Source organism: Protopterus annectens, chromosome 8.part0, assembly GCF_019279795.1.
Source record: "Protopterus annectens isolate FY-2018-M chromosome 8.part0, PAN1.0, whole genome shotgun sequence".
Taxonomy (NCBI): Eukaryota; Metazoa; Chordata; order Ceratodontiformes; family Protopteridae; genus Protopterus; species Protopterus annectens.
Window position 1 is genome coordinate 230,606,825 of NC_056741.1, and position 13,543 is coordinate 230,620,367.

The 13,543-nt window shown below is 36.1% G+C and overlaps 1 protein-coding gene across 1 annotated transcript in view; it reads left to right on the plus strand.

Annotated features, from left to right (window-relative positions):
• The window catches only part of LOC122808719 (transient receptor potential cation channel subfamily V member 5-like), a 917,417-nt gene that overhangs the window by 789,848 nt on the left and 114,026 nt on the right, over positions 1-13,543 (plus strand). Inside the window, exons 11-13 of the mRNA XM_044079711.1 lie at positions 4,038-4,114; positions 8,158-8,323; positions 13,102-13,168. Coding sequence (XP_043935646.1) covers positions 4,038-4,114; positions 8,158-8,323; positions 13,102-13,168 — 310 coding nt within the window. The remainder of the gene's footprint in view (positions 1-4,037; positions 4,115-8,157; positions 8,324-13,101; positions 13,169-13,543) is intronic.

A 13,543-nucleotide genomic window follows, 5' to 3' on the forward strand; every position in this document is an offset into this window, starting at 1 on the left:
TCATCTGATTGTTCATCTTACGTTATTTCTTTTGTTTTTTGTCACATTCAGTTGCTGCCTGATTTTTATCTACTTCTGGTTTGATTTCCATTCCTGCTTGATGTTGATATGCTTCTGCCAGACTAATCAGGAAAGTCATCTTAGATTTATTCTACTCATGTTTCAAAACTTTCACTATGTTTGGGTCTTGTGCGCAGATATGTGTGCAGTCCCACGATTGCAGATCTATACATGAAATCGATTTCAAGAAGGCCCATCCCTCCTTCAAATGGGGAATATACAATCTTGGTACGCATGGATTTTTATAAATCATTTGATGAGCATGAAGCACCCTTCTTGTTTTCATGTCTAATCTATCCAACACCTTTTGGGGCCAGTCAGTCACTCCAAAACTGTAAGTTAGGAAAGGAAGAATAAATTGGTTTATAGCTTGAATTAAGAGATTGACAGGTATGCTTGAATTATGTTCCTAGATGTCAGTGCTGTTTTTAGGATTAATTTAAGTCTTCTAAAGTATTCCTTACTAAGTTTTATTCATATCTGTTCATGTTTTATTGTTGATCCTTCATTAGTTCCCAAATGTTTATACACTCCCTCTTGCTCAAGTTCTTTTATATCACATTCTTGTCCTAAACTGATGTTTTCTTGGTGCTGCAGTTTTCCTTCTTTAAAGGTTGCTGTTTGACATTTATCAAGACCAAATGACATTATTATATCATCTGAAAAAGTTTTGACTACTTGCAGTTGTGCTTTCAACTCCTCATCTGATGAGCTATACAGTTTTAAATCATCAACAAAGAGAAGATGGGAAGTCTTTACACTTTGCTGTTTTCTAGAAGACAAATTATAGCCATGGCCTAAGCTCTTAAGTAGACAACTTAATGGGTTAAGTGCAAGGCAGAATAGCAGCAGTGACAGGGAGTCACCCTGGAATATCTTCCTTTGAATTTTTATCACTGGAATAATAATTTGTCCTTTATCATGGTTTAATTGCAAAGTGGTCCACCACTGTTTCATGTTCACTGTAATGTACTCAATCAGTGTAGGGTGTATCTTATACATTTCTAAGCACTCTTTAATCCATGAATGTGGAATACTATCAAATGATTTTTGTAGTTAATCCATGCCATACTTAGATTCTTCCCCTTTTTATAGTTCTCCTTTATGACTTTATTTAGCAACACATTATCCTTTGTTCCATATGACTTTCTTTTAATACCCTTTTGCTCTATTGCTATGATTAAAATTTCTTCTAAATGACTATAAACTCTGTCAGCATCAATTCTGGTGTAGAGTTTATACATTGTTGGAAGGCAGGTCATTGGTTTATAATTTTTAGGATAACTTGCAGATTCACTCTTAAATAGGAGCATTGTTTTTCCTGTTTTTAACCAGGTTGTTGTCTGTCCATGGTGCGCATATATAAATAGTTGTTACTCATGGCTAAATCTTTGTGTATAGATGTTAATACATTTAGCCAGAAGGTAGGTACTGCATCTGGACCTGGGATTTTCCAACTGGAGGCTTTTCTTAAATTTATTTCAATCTTTCTGGACGTTACTTCATCCCATTTCATAACCTGTACCTTTGAGCTTCTTATTCTTTCTTTTACTTCTTCTATCCATTTAGCGTCTTTGTTTTGTTCCACGGGATCTTCATAGATATTTCTCCAAATGTATTTCTTTCTTCTTTTTTGGGTGATCTTTCAATTCCTTTTGCATTGTTTCCCAGTTCTGTATAGAACGTTTTGGGGCCATCAATAAATTCCTTATTTTGTACTTTTCCCTTATATTTATCTGTGTATCTGCTCAGTTTTTCTGCGTGTGCTGAGAATTTTAGTTTTTATTTGCAATAGTGCATGATAAATCCTGATCCATAATAATACTGTGCATTGCTTTTATCACGTCTATCTTTCTGAGTATTTTTGTTGATTTGTTCCCTCTTCTATACTCTTCTAACAGTGACACTTCTTGTCTTAATTGCTTTATAGTTTTCTCGATTCGATACTTCTATGATTGTATTCGATTTCTCCCCTTCCTTTCCCTCACTACCCTGTGTTCTTGTGGTAGAATTTTATCTGTTATTAATTTAGCTGCACAGTAATATATCCTGTTTACTTCTGTCATATTGCATGGATCTCTATGGACAGTCCTAATTACTGTGTTCATTTGTTTTATTAAACTCCTGACTTTTTGGGTTTTATTGACCTTCTGTACTCTGTTTCTTTCATTGATCTTAATATGTCTATCTCTATTAAATCAAGCAACTCTTCTCTTATTTCATTTTCTTCTAAATTGAGGGCACATTTTTGTTCTCCATTTCCTGTGGGCATTCTATAAAAAGTTCTATAGCATCTTCCTGTGGCACATTCTCTTCAATTTCATCCTGTGTCATCCATTGGTCTGTCATATGGGAACTCACGGGCCTATCACTCCTCAACTTTGACTGCGTCAGAGTTGCTACAGTTTCCTGTCCTTTCCATGCTCTCCAGCTTCAAGTGAACCTTTATACTGGTTTCCTGTGGAAGACTCCAAAATATCTTGATATGGCAACTGACCAGTTGCTTCCCATTCCACTGGATTCTCCTTAATATGGATGTCCATTGCTCTATCCTGCTGTAGTGCTTTCTGAGTTAGATTTTCTAGCTTGAGTAAACTAATGAGTTCTGACATTTTAGCTATCAAGGACGCACAGGAAAACCAATGCAAGTTGATCATGCAGGAGCTGCAGTCTGAATATGTAAATGATGAGACCGTGTATTTATTCACGTAATTAGTAGTTGATGATTGCAGCAGCCTAAATGAAAAAATAGCAAGATCATAACATGATGAGAAAATTCTATACCTTGGTATAAGGCAAGCATTAAGAACAGTGGGGTAATGCTTCTGGCTGAATGCCATATGTGGTTTATACAAGTTGAAGGGAAAGGTGCAGGTTTGGTAGTCAAGGATATCATTAGACTCTGTCTCATTTAAAAATTGTTAAGCATCATTTATATCTCTATACCACTGGTGCAATGCAAGGAGCACAGTGCTACATGAAATCAGATTACATGCAGCAATGATACGGTTGTTAATAAACCTACCTGTTCCATAATTACTATAATCCATTTCACTGTAAGGTTTGTTTCTAACCTTTTTTGCAAGACCACAGTGTTATCTGTTGGTAAGATAGTTATTGGTGTATTTGTAAATTTCAAGTATGGATTGATTGAACTTAAGGTATATCCTCAATGTTTAACTCATTTGAATAATTCCCTAATAAGATTAAAAAGAAGTTCATATTTCCTTTATTTATTTGTCATTAGTTAACACTTCCGCGGTGGTGCAGCGGTAGCATTGTTGCCTCACAGCAAGAGGTTCTCCCGTTTGATTCTCAGCTGGAGTGCGGGGAGTGCCTTCTGTGTGGAGTCTGCATGTCCTCCCCGTGGTTGGCTGGGCATTCGAAAGATGTGTAAATGGGCGTGCCTTCATTGAAGGTTGAACATCGAGCTGGCACCTTGGCATTCATGAAAATCTACTGCCAATCATTAGCAGACCAGAGTTCCGCTGTGGCGACCCCTAACCAGGAAAAGCCGAAAGACAACAACATTTGTCATTAGCTAACAACCCCATTTCCTGAGATTAGAGTAATTATTACTGCAAGTAAAATTCTCGTAGTGAACATAATAAGATGCAATCTGTAGAATGCCTTATATTTTAATACAGGATTGTAATTCTTTGATATTTTTCTTTACATTAAATACTGGAAACACAGATGCTGAAATAAACCATTATCGAATAGCATAGCCATTTCCTTCATGTAGAAGTAATATTCTAATTATGAAAAGAACTTTGAATTGATATGATTGGAAAAGGTATTATTTTCAAAATACTTTATTTCTGCAATGCATAAAGGTTTATGAGAAGAATAATGTATGAACCTGGAGGCCTCAGCAGTTATTATATAAACAAAAACCTGCACCTTTAGATGTTTTTTAATGATGTAGGGGTAGAATGAAAAGGCATTCATTTGAAAACGTCCACATTCAATTTCAGGTTCCTGATGTTCTTCGATTTGGTATGAAGATTTACTTTTGGAAATCTCCCATAGGCGGCCCATTTCATTGTATTGGGTAAGTTGAGGTTTAATATTTGTTGCTGTGTTCTTTTGGAAGTGTTTTGCATGTGTGTGTGTGTGTGTGTGTGTGTGTGTGTGTGTGTGTGTGTGTGTGTGTGTGTGTGTGTGTGTGTGTGTGTGTGTGTGTAAGTAAGATTGAATTTGCTTACAAAATAATCATTTTAGAACACACAAAAAATAAAAAAATGTAATACTTTTATTAAAATAATGAAATTGCTATTGTGAACTACTACTTCTGTCACCTTCTCATAATACTAACATATGAACATATTTCAACTCCTCTTTCCCTCACCTAACCTCCTTAGCTGCAATATTGCTTGATCATACAAACTGTGCTATTTTATATTTATCCTACTATCTTTGTACAATTACTTTTAAATTTTTTACCTATGGTATGATATTGCATTGTACAAAAAACACCAATATGGTATGTTTTTCATATATGTTATTATGTAGAGCTTTTGTATCTACTTCTTGGCATGTAATTTTCACTATGTAGAGCTTTTCTCCTCGGGCCTCCACTGAAAATGGGCCTCCACCCAGTTGGACCTTCCCGCTAAACAAATGTAAAATAAAATTAAATAAATAAATATACAACTGGCATTTGCCAGATGTGGATAGCAGTCTGCCCTCTTCTCATTGTACCTTGGCTGGTTCTCTTTCTCTTTCATAATTTGGATAAGAAGCAGGTGACCTTATGGTACTATATTTGTCAGTTTCTTCTGCTGCAGAAAACTGTGATCATTGTCATTTTCAGTCTTGTCTTCTGACAAGCTTGTTGGCTTTTGCTTTAGTTTTTTATTATTATTATTATTATTATTATTATTATTATCATTATACGCAATTTGTCTACTATTACTAGCAGATGTTGTGGCACTGTAAGTAGACTCTGAACAAGAACTTCAGCAAATAGCAAAGGGCTGGAATGCAAAACTAAAAGCACATGGGCTATTACTGAGTAAATACAAGGCAGATGCCCTGGAAGCAAACTGGAGACAATGACGAAAACTGAGATAGAAGAAAAAAGTACTGGAACAAGATCATTTTAAGCAATGAAGAAATGAGGACATCAGAGCAAAATCCAAGGCATCTCCAACTGTGGAGGAAGTCAGGGAAAACAGATCGTGGTGGTTCGCTTACATTTGCAGGAAAGCAGAAGACAATTTCCTGAAGATGATTAAGGAGATACAAGAAGTCAAGGAGCAGCCAAGAGATGGCGGGATTCAATGAGCAAAGACTTGAGACAACCATACAGACTGTCAAAGAAGGTAGGAGAGTGGCACTGAATCAAGAGAAGTGGTTACAGATGATTCATCTTTATAAACCCCATGTAGAAAAATGGGAAAATGTGGTTAATGTTGATTCACATTCCATTTAAAAATACTGATCTAGTGTCTACTTGATATGGAAGGGATGTTGCTTACAATGTGCTGTATATTCTCCACATATTATTTTATGAAGTTAACGATGGTGTGTGTGTATGAAAGATATTAGAGTAGTGCAATCTCTAAAGTACTTTAAAGTAAGGCATGTAGTACAAAATGACAGAGATGTTTGACTCTCACAGAGACCCTGAGTAAAGATGCTTTAGGCACTTTCAACAGAATAAGTTGTGGAGTGTCAGAAGTGCAAGAAGTCCATTAATGAATTTGTTTAAGAAGTCCCATGAGCATAACTGTGCATACCCAAAGAATACCAGACACCTGCTTGTGGGTGACTTGAGAGTTGCAATGCAGCTTGAATAAACTGCACTGACAATACTGTGATGTCTCAGAAACTGATAGTCTTTGAAAAACTACTTTATAAAAAACAACTTAAGCATATAAATAGCTATGGCATTCTGTCCGACAAACAGCATAGGTTCAGGAATGCATTCAACACCACAACATCTCTACGTTCTGCTATTACGTGTGTCTACTGCAACATCAATGAGGCCTCACCACTGCTGGTTTCTTAGGTGATAAGACAATGGTATCTCAGGCAGTTAGCCACAATTTGATGGTTATTAAGCTAGCTGAATTTAACTTATCTTGTGAAAAAAAAAATGTCAGGTTCATTCTAATAATCAGATGTCAGCTATTGGTGCTCTTAACACAGACATCCCTCAAGGCTCAGTTTTAGGCCCTTTATTCATTAATGACCTATCTGACCTTTATTCATTAATGACCTATCTGATGACCTTAACACTTTAAAAATTATTCTGCTTGCTGATGATATACCCCTACGTCGAGCTAATAAATGTCCTATTACTCTATAAACCAGCTGCAACTCTCCTTTTCCTGTCTAAACCAAATAAATAAATAAATAAAGTATTGCTATTTGTGTCCCCTCACAATACCCTCAGTTGCCCACAGTTACTGTATCAAACAAGCATAATAACACCATATCCACTATTACTGAATACAAATACAAATTCATCTGGAAATTCGTTGCTGAGGTTTCTACTTTATAATGTAAGATATGGAAAGAAAAAACCTGATGGACTGGAATCGGTGTTATTTGAGCACAATGCAGACATTGTCATTAACACCAAAACATGATCTTGAGATACATTTCAACCCATCGGTCTGAAAGATTATGTTGGTTGTCACAGTGTTAGATGCTGCAAGTGCGGACGTGGGGCTTTAATCTAAGTTAAAAATTGCTAATGAGGAAGACTAGATTTTAAGTTATACATAGTGGCCTGTATCAAAGCAATGAAGAGAGCAAACTCTTTATGGCTGCTTTTGGTCATATTGCTACTTGTAAATACTGCTGCATGCAGGAGACTCCAAGCATAGTGTAAGACTCTTATTTTCCTCTGGTATTTCAAGACAGTATCTTACACAAACAAACAAATCTTACATTACAAATATTAAATACAGTAGCCTTAGAACAACATAGGTATGATTCCAACAAGACTGAATAATATTTGAAATGCGTTTTCCAACAAGATTTCTTAATGTGCCTGAGCTGACAATGGTTCCTGCACTGGGAAGTTCTTTGCATGACAGAGTATTTTATTGCTTACAAAGCTGGTGAATTGCCAGGTGGTCTCTCACTATGAGACGAGATATTATGATGCTAATTGTTACCTTATTAGGTCATTAGGATTGCAGGGGAAAGTTTCATTCTATTAGTACAGTGGACAATTGAATTATGTTCTTCACAAAGCTGCACATATTAATAGAGAAATAAATTGTATGAAAAAAAGAGAGAAAGGTTAGAAAAGGTATTAAGGGTCCTCCATGGTGGACTAGACAGTTATCGAGATTAACAAGAACAAAAATAACCCTGCTGTCTGGAGGATGAAGAACAATTATTAACCTAAGTGGAATGGAAATTGACTTTCCTGAAATAGTTCACAGTATAAGGGAATAATTTGTTTCCCTGTCATGAAGATTTATAGGTATAGTTAAAGCATGCTTCCCTTTTATACCTGAAATTAAACTGATCAAAACACTGTTTTCATATCATTGGACATTTTGGGAGTCTGTTTTATAAAAGTATATTAAAGAAGTGGAATAATGAGCTATGCAATAATATAAACATATTCAGTGTTCTTGGGATTGATCATGCTTTAACTGTAAGAATCAGGAGTGATGACATTATTTAAACATTCTGTTGATTATTGCGATAGATTTTACTTGCATCACAAAGCAGCTCTTTCATTTTTCAACTTTTAGCAAGTTTAAGAAGTGAACTGGTGCATTCAGAATTCAGGATATCAGTAAGCAGAAAGCTTTCCCACCTGGAATGTTTTAGCACTTTTTTTTATTTGCAAAGACTTGAACTTGAATAGTGGTTTAATCTTGTCCAAGTTTACATCCCTAGAGGATAAAATCGCCTTAGCCCTTCATCACAAGAAGCATTTCCTAATGTAGCCTGTCATAAGTGATCACCTTTTCTCTTATAATAACACTGTGTTTAGTAACTATTTAGTAAGTTAGTTATTAGTTAGTCAGTAGTCTCCTCCTTCCCTAAGAACTTGATATTTGTAAACATGTCTGCTTCCTGTTACACTGTTACTAATATGTGAAACCTTCTTTTTCATCACAGCATGTGCTATGCTTGTCTGGTTCTCATTACTCTGATCCTAAGACTGACCAGCACAGAAGGTGAGGATGTGTCTATGTCTATGGCCTTGGTCCTGGGATGGATGTATACCTTGTACTTTGCACGTGGATTCAAGCTACTGGGCCCTTACGCCATCATGATTCATAAGGTAACAGATCTGTAAGGAATCACTTTCCTTATATGCAATATAATTTATATAAGCATCACACGTGGAATTTTTCTTTATTTGCCAACAGAAAGATGTTAATTGCGGCTAATTTTCTATTAAACAATGACTGACCATTAACATTCAAAAACAAGCCCAACCAGTGTGCCCATTGTAAATCGAGTATATACCTATAGAAAAAAAGTCAGCTCACCCGGACATTCTTCTATTAGTATATGCTACAGAAGCTCTATTTTTTTTTAATTTAAAAACAAATAAACTTTCAAAAACCAGAGACTTCAAAAGAATGAGACAGATGGGACAGAGAAAACTACAAGAATAATCAGGAACGTTATGCACAACTAGAGAAATGTACCCGATTTTCCTTATATTTTCTCTGTCTCGTCTTTCCCATACATTGAAAATCTGCAGGTTTCATTTTTTTGTTGTTTTAATTAAAAAGGAAAAAAAAAAGCAACGAAGATCTTCCTTTCTCTGCTGCTTCCTTCTTCCTTTACACAGCACTGATGAACTGCGTAAGCGTGGGACGTAAGTCCCATATGCATCCGCAGGACATTAAGAAAGCCCCAGGATCCTGAGGAAAAATGCTGAAGAGCAGCACAATGCCATTGTACAAGGACACTATTTAAGAAAAGTAAGTAACTTTTTTTTCTTAAATAATGTCATTATGTAATAGAAATAACCCATGTCTGCGTGTGGGTAATGCTGATTTACCCACAGTTGCTTTGTTTGATCACTCACAAACCTCTCAACTGTGCACATTTTTGTAGAATGTCCAGAATTTTGCTGCATATTTTTGGTCTGTTTCTCATAACATTTTGTTTTTTTGGAAAATCATTGGTAAATGATTGAGGATTTAAGTCAGAAAATAATGACAGACATTTGAGTTTAAGCCTTCATACCTTTCAGAAAATTCATTCTAATGCAAAACCTTTTATTCTCGTAACTTTCTATGTTTGCAAGAACAATAGTTAAAAGGTATCTCTATTTTTGAGGTGCCTTCTGTGCGGAGTCTGCATGCCCTCCCTGTGGTTGCATGGGTTTCCTCTCATTGCTCCAGTTTCCTCCCACATCCCAAAGACATGCTGTAGGTGGAGTGTACTCTACAAATTGGCTCTAGGCTAGGTGTGAGTGTGTGCATGTGTGTGCCTTCAGTGGACGGTTGGGCACCAGGCTGGCAACTCGACACTGTAAAACTCTACTGCCAATCATGAGCAGACAGGTGAGCCACTGTGGTGACCCCTAACTGGGAAAAGCCAAAAGAAGAAGAAGAAAAGAAGAAGAAGTCTCCCATTACTTATGGCTTTGTCCAGATTTCTTGCTCTTACTGCTTGAGAGGTATGGTCACTTGGGCTTTACCCTCGTGACCAAACCACACCAACTGTGGGTAAATCCAGCATTACCTACACCTAGCTGTGGGTTATTGCTATAATAACACATTTTATCTATTTACAAGCAATTTAAAGCCTATCCTGGCCCTCAGCTGGTGCAAGGTAGTAGTGGTAGAAACTAGCCCACTGGATAGGATGCCATTCGATCCCAAGACACACACACACACACACACTCACACACACACACACACACACACACACACACACACACACACACACACACACACACAAACTGGCAGATTGTAAGACTGCCACTTTACATATGGTATGTCTATGGCACAGAGCAACAATTTGAGCAGATAGAGAAAATGCACAGATACAGGAAAGACGTGGACTAACCACTGACCACACTCTGGTTGGAAACCAAACTGGAGAGCAAAGGGCTACGAAACCATGACATTAACCATTGTGCCACGGCACTGTTACATCACCACATGTAGCTAGCTGATTTCCTCTGTGCCTGAGTTCTGAAGGAAGTGTCTTGTAGAAGAAACCAAGGAAAATAGGAAAGTAAAACAGGGATTAATAAAGATTATGATTTAGGTTTCATTTTAACAGATTCACAGCAAAATGCTGACTCAGGAGCAATGAATAACACATTCAGGACTAAACCTAAAGTTTGCTGAAGCCATTCTCCTAACAAACCCATGTGCCCTGGTTACATAAATATTACATTTCTGTTTCAAAAATAAATACATAAATGTTTATTATGCTCAATATGCCCCCTGAATACGTTTTATTCTTTCAAATGTGGTTTATATCTGTGACTCAAAGTTTTGTCATGGAGCCTAGAAACTTCTCTACCCACTGTAAATTTTGGAGGATGTGGAAGAAGTAAGCTCTGAAAAAAAGGGATGTTAATGAGTATGGAATGATAACTATATTGTGTATGGGAGATCCCTATAACAAATGATTGATGCAATAGTGTTAGTGTCAACTCTCTGGAAAAAGAAACTGCAACTAGTTCAATCACAACTAGCATTTTTGCTCAGCATATCCTACAACATGGAGAGTTGTTCCCAAAAACTCCTGCCATGTTTATTTAGATACACACACACACACACACACACACACACACACACACACACACACACACACACACACAGACACACACATGCGTGTGCACGCACGCACAAGCACACACACACATGCACAAACACACATACACACATGCACACACACACATACACACACACACACACACACACACACACACACACACACACACAAACACACACATATTCCTAGACAGAAAATGAATCTAGACTAACTCTGAGATTGCTATACCTGGCAGTGGATGAAATACTCATAGATGCCACAATGTCAGCATTAGTACATATTCTCACATTTGTACTTATTAGTTCGTACTTTAAAGGATTGCAGTTACTGTTCTTTAACATTTCAACAAGCCTCCATGTATGTTTGTGAATAGGCAGTCACCGACAGGGAATTATAACATGTTACATTTAAACATCGGCTATATATTCAAAAATATGTTGCCATTTCTTTAATATTAAAAATGTCAAACATCTGAGCTGAACTAATATCAGACAAAGAAGAAAACAAGCAAAATTCTAAAATGCTTCACAGCATGCACACTCTAGAACAAATAATGTGGCTGCAGTAGTCAAACTCACTACAATTTTTATAAACAGTGTAGACATCTATTGATGAGAGAGGCAGGAATGTGTTTGCCACAACAAAACTGTAGTTTAAATGCATTTTATGTTTTTTTCTGTTTTTTTTTTTAATAGTAATGATACCTACCACATTTGGCATGGAAATATCACAAGGAGCATGGGAAAGAAAACATGATTGTCTGTCTTTCTATCTTGCATTTAATAATTTAATTTTTGTTTTGGAAGTACAGTTATATGCTGAAGAAGTCATTTGTTATTTATTGAAAACATTAACTAAAGAATCCGTAGCATGTTGTACTGAGAGTCTGTGATGGCAGGCTTCAGACTGCATATTAATCTTTATCATAAACTCTTCTAGTTTTATTATTTTTCTCTTGACATTCAAGGTTAGAGCTGCTTGCCTCGTAATTCATCCATTTTATTTATGTGTTTACTTATTTACTGACTACTTATTTGTTTGCTTGTCTTTTTCAACTAGAGTTGAAAATTGATCCCCGGGACCATTTTCTGGTTCAGTGTTACAAAATGAAATGGTAACCATGCATAATAATGTGACGTTACATACAGCACACATTAATAAGCTAATTATAGGTCCTCGATCAATTAAAAACAAGCATTGTAGCATGCTTTATGTATTGACTGTCATATGCCTAAGCAAGATTGGACCAACAGTGGAACAAACTTCCACTCTATGTCCTGCAGAGTAAAATCCTTGATGCCTTCAAGGTAAACATAGATAATTGGATGGGCATCCTCAGATTCTCCCTCAGTTCTATCCTGCATAGCCTTCCCTGAGGCTGGAGTGTACTTTTAAATATATGTTATTGGCTTGGCTTGTAAACTTTTACAAACTGATTGCCTAGTACTTAACCTTTGAACCTGTAATTCAACTACCACTGCCTTGCATATATTTATTCACAAGAGCTTGGTGAATATTAAATGATTGCACAAGCACCCTTAACCTCCATGGATGTTTTATGGTATTTTTAAATGCTGACTTATTTGTGGTTTCATGTGTGCTTTCAATTTTCTGAGCTAGGTAAATGACCACTGTGGCTCTGATGTGTTCATAGGAAGCAGAATCATTTTCCCATAAATCAGTGAATGACACATTGCTAGTACAATTTGTCAGCTAAACACACTGTGTTTCTAGATGTTAAGAACTGCAAGATATTTCTGACATGACACATCCTGCTGTTTACATTTATTAATTTTTTTATCCAAGCATCCACCTAGGCAGGAGTCCCTGTTTGTCTGGAGTAGTCCAGATGGGTTTGGTTTAGTAATTTTACAAAGGCAGATGTGGAATCAAACCTAGGACTACAGGACCAAGATTTTGAGAAATTCAAGACTTAAGCCCTTTGAGATATATTGCAATTCATCTTCATACTATGGAATTTTTTTGGTATGCAAACTGTCCTATAGATAAACATGATGGAAACAAGAAATGAAAAGAAAGTATGGCAAACTAGGTGTCTGTCCACAAGGCACAGCTGAGTAATGCAATCAGTCCCAAAAGCAGTTATATTTTAGGTCCTACTCTTTATGATATACATGTAAGGATATATTTGTGGTAGATGTGTAAGATATATGTGTAGAGACAATGATTAGCAACCATGAAATATGTTTTGATCAGTGAGATCATATAACAGCAATGGTCCTTTTTATAGTAAAAGAATATCTTTATTCTGAAAGAATATCACTCTAATTCTCTTCTCTGTCTCTATAGATATTATTCACAGATGTGATCCAGTTTATATGGATTATGGTCTTCATAACACTTGGCTACACAGCAGGTAACATTCAATTCTACTTTTGAAAAAAGTATGCACTGTATCATATTTGTACATACAGCTATTATTTTTATTTACTGATTTATTTATTTATTTATTTATTGACATTTGATCGCCTGAAAAGTCTGACTGGGCATGAGCCCATTTTCAGCAGAGGCCTGGGGAGAAAAGCTCCAAAGTATTAAAAAATATTTTAAGAACAATGGTTTTACAATATTTAAAAATAATGCAAAAAAAAACCTACAGTTTAAATAATTATACCAAATTAGACATAATATGGAAACATTAGTTATGAATAGATGCAAGTAATATTTATTTTTATTTATTTATTTATTTTACATTTGTTAACTGGGATAGTCCGACTGGAATCATGTCCAT